General features: G+C 24.9%; 1 protein-coding gene across 1 annotated transcript in view; it reads left to right on the forward strand.

Moving 5' to 3' along the window:
• The first annotated feature begins 506 nt into the window (after window positions 1-506).
• Window positions 507-2,734, forward strand: part of LOC124418477 (calcium-activated potassium channel slowpoke-like) — a 6,461-nt gene continuing 4,233 nt past the window's right edge. The window contains exons 1-2 of the mRNA XM_046949986.1: window positions 507-536; window positions 721-888. Of these exons, the coding sequence (XP_046805942.1) occupies window positions 507-536; window positions 721-888 (198 nt within the window). The remainder of the gene's footprint in view (window positions 537-720; window positions 889-2,734) is intronic.

Raw genomic sequence — 2,734 nt, forward strand, 5'->3', positions numbered from 1 at the left:
ACTATAGACTAGACTATAGACTAGACTATAGACTAGACTATAGACTAGACTATAGACTAGACTATAGACTAGACTATAGACAAGACTATAGACTAGACTATAGACTAATAAGACATTTTTATTACACAGTGTTGCAATTAAAATAATTATTTATATATGTATGTTTTCTTTAAAACAAAACTAACAATGACTTAAATTAAACTTTAAATAATGGTTCAGCATTTAAGAGATTTTCCATCAAGCCAGAGATTTTTGAAATGAATGATTGAACTGTTAAAGCTTTGTAACCTTATTTGAAGTTTAATTGTTTAACAAAAAAAAAACTCCTTCACTAAATGTTTCTTTTCATATACTGTAAATATTTTATAAAAAAAACCTCTTTTAGAGCAACAAAATATGTCCAATAGTATAAACTTTACAATTTTACTATTTAACTATAAACTTAAAATACTTTCATATAAAGGATATAGAATATTAAAAATTAAATTGATTTTGTATGAAAGCTAATGATAATAGTGCAAGTTACAATCTATAAGGTAATGTTGTATGATTGCATTATACAGCGTTATAATTTATTTTGTGAAATGCCTAAATGTTTTAAATGTTGTTAATAAATGTGATTTGTGTTTTAATGTAAAATGTTAATGATACTGATGATAATGATGATGATGTTAATGAAATGTTTCTGATGAACAATTCTTGCATTTACTTAAAATTTAGCTGGAAAACTCTGGCGATCCGCTGGATTTTAATAATGCACATCGTTTATCCTATTGGACCTGTGTCTATTTTCTTATTGTAACCATGTCAACAGTAGGATATGGTGATGTATACTGTGAGACTGTTTTGGGAAGAACATTCCTAGTGTTCTTCTTGCTCGTTGGTTTGGTAAGTTTTATTTTCGTTTAACTATTAACTATTTAAAGAAAAAAAAACACAACTTTTTATTAATTTTAATATTTTAAAGAGATTTTTATATAAAAATACAAAAAAAGGTTTTTTAAAGTTATTCTAGGAACAGGGACTTGTTTGTTAAGTTAAGTAAGCTGCTGCCAATTAAAACGTTCTATAGAATGTCAGTTTAAGGATTTAAACTGTTAGGTTTTGTTCTTACTTTTTTAAGAGTAAACACAAAGTTATAAATCAATTTTATAAGTGCTGTTCGTTTAATATTGATGAGGTTTCTTTTGTTGAATAATTTTTTTAAACATTTTTCCCACGTATACAACACTGTATATTAACCAAGAAAAAAAAAAACGGTTGTGTGAATGAAAGTAAAAATAATAATAATTATAAAAAAACAAAAGTATTTTACTACTTTTAAATACTACATATTTATTACTAACTACTTAATACTGTTTTATTTAGTGTTTAGTTTGCTGCTATTAGACAGTAAGGTCTTGATATATATTTTTTTCCTTTATAAATAACAAAACAAAAAACATTTTATTAAAAAAAAGTAAAAAATACCAATCAATTAAGTATCATTACTTTCAATAAATAATCATCTCATAAAAAAGTCTCTTTTTTATTAAATTTTAATTTTATGTTGATACTTTCTTGAAACAATTACGTTATTTATTATTAACTCTTAATTAATAAATAATTAAAATAAATAAATTTTACGCCTTAGTAATTTGTGCACTTTATCAATTCATTTTAGTTTACACAACATTACTAAAGTTATTTCGATATATTATACATAATTTATCTAATTAATTATTATAAATTTTATTTAATTTTCTCTTATTTCAAATTAAATGAAAATATTTTCTATTTTATTATAATTAGATTTTTTTCAATTCCCTTTAATTTTTTAAACAACCAGCAAATTTTAAAAACTTTAAAAAATTAAAATTAGTAAAGGTTTTTGTTAAGTACCAGCTGTTAATTTTTGTTATTAGTTTTATATTAAATTTGATTTGAGTTTCAAATCATCAATTTGCATGCTCACATTCATTGCGAACAGTCATTGTTTTTCTTTTTATTCTTTCAGTTTGAAGTAAACAAATTATTTATTTTATATTTTATTATTATTTATTTTAATCTTTTTTTTAATTTTTCTTTAAATATCAATTCATGAACTTTTTTTTCAATGTCCAGCATTTGTATTGGTCCTTTTTTTGCGTTCGAAAGGTTCTACTAGGGTTTATATTTTTATCTATTGAAAGCAGGAATCTTCTGCATGCTATGCTGGCGGCTGCATAAATGTGTTTAACAGCTTTATAATGAAAATATTATTTTTTATGTAATCTAAGTTAGTTGAGGGTCTAAACTGCAAGGATTTTTTAGCGTAACAAATTAATTTTATTTTTTCCTCATTGTGTAATATGCTATACCACTGTGCAGAGCTTTGTCTGATAATATGAAACAACGTATTTTGCAAAGGTTTGTTGACCAGACTATCGACTGGCCTATAAACTAAACAATAGACTAGATTGTACATTAGACCATAGACTAGACTACCGGCTGGACTATAGCCAAAGCTATTAAAACGACTAAAAACTAGACTAAGGCTTAGATTATAAAAAACTGTAGAATAGCCTAGAAATAGACAGGACTGAACTTCACTATAGACTTGATTAGACTATAGACTAGACTATGGACTAGACTAGACTAGACTATAGATGAGACTATAGACTAGACTATAGACTAGACTATAGACTAGACTATAGACTGGACTATAGATTAGACTATAGACCAGACTATAGACTAGTCTATAGACTAGACTATA

This window comes from Lucilia cuprina, chromosome 4 (assembly GCF_022045245.1).
Source record: "Lucilia cuprina isolate Lc7/37 chromosome 4, ASM2204524v1, whole genome shotgun sequence".
Lineage (NCBI taxonomy): Eukaryota > Metazoa > Arthropoda > Insecta > Diptera > Calliphoridae > Lucilia > Lucilia cuprina.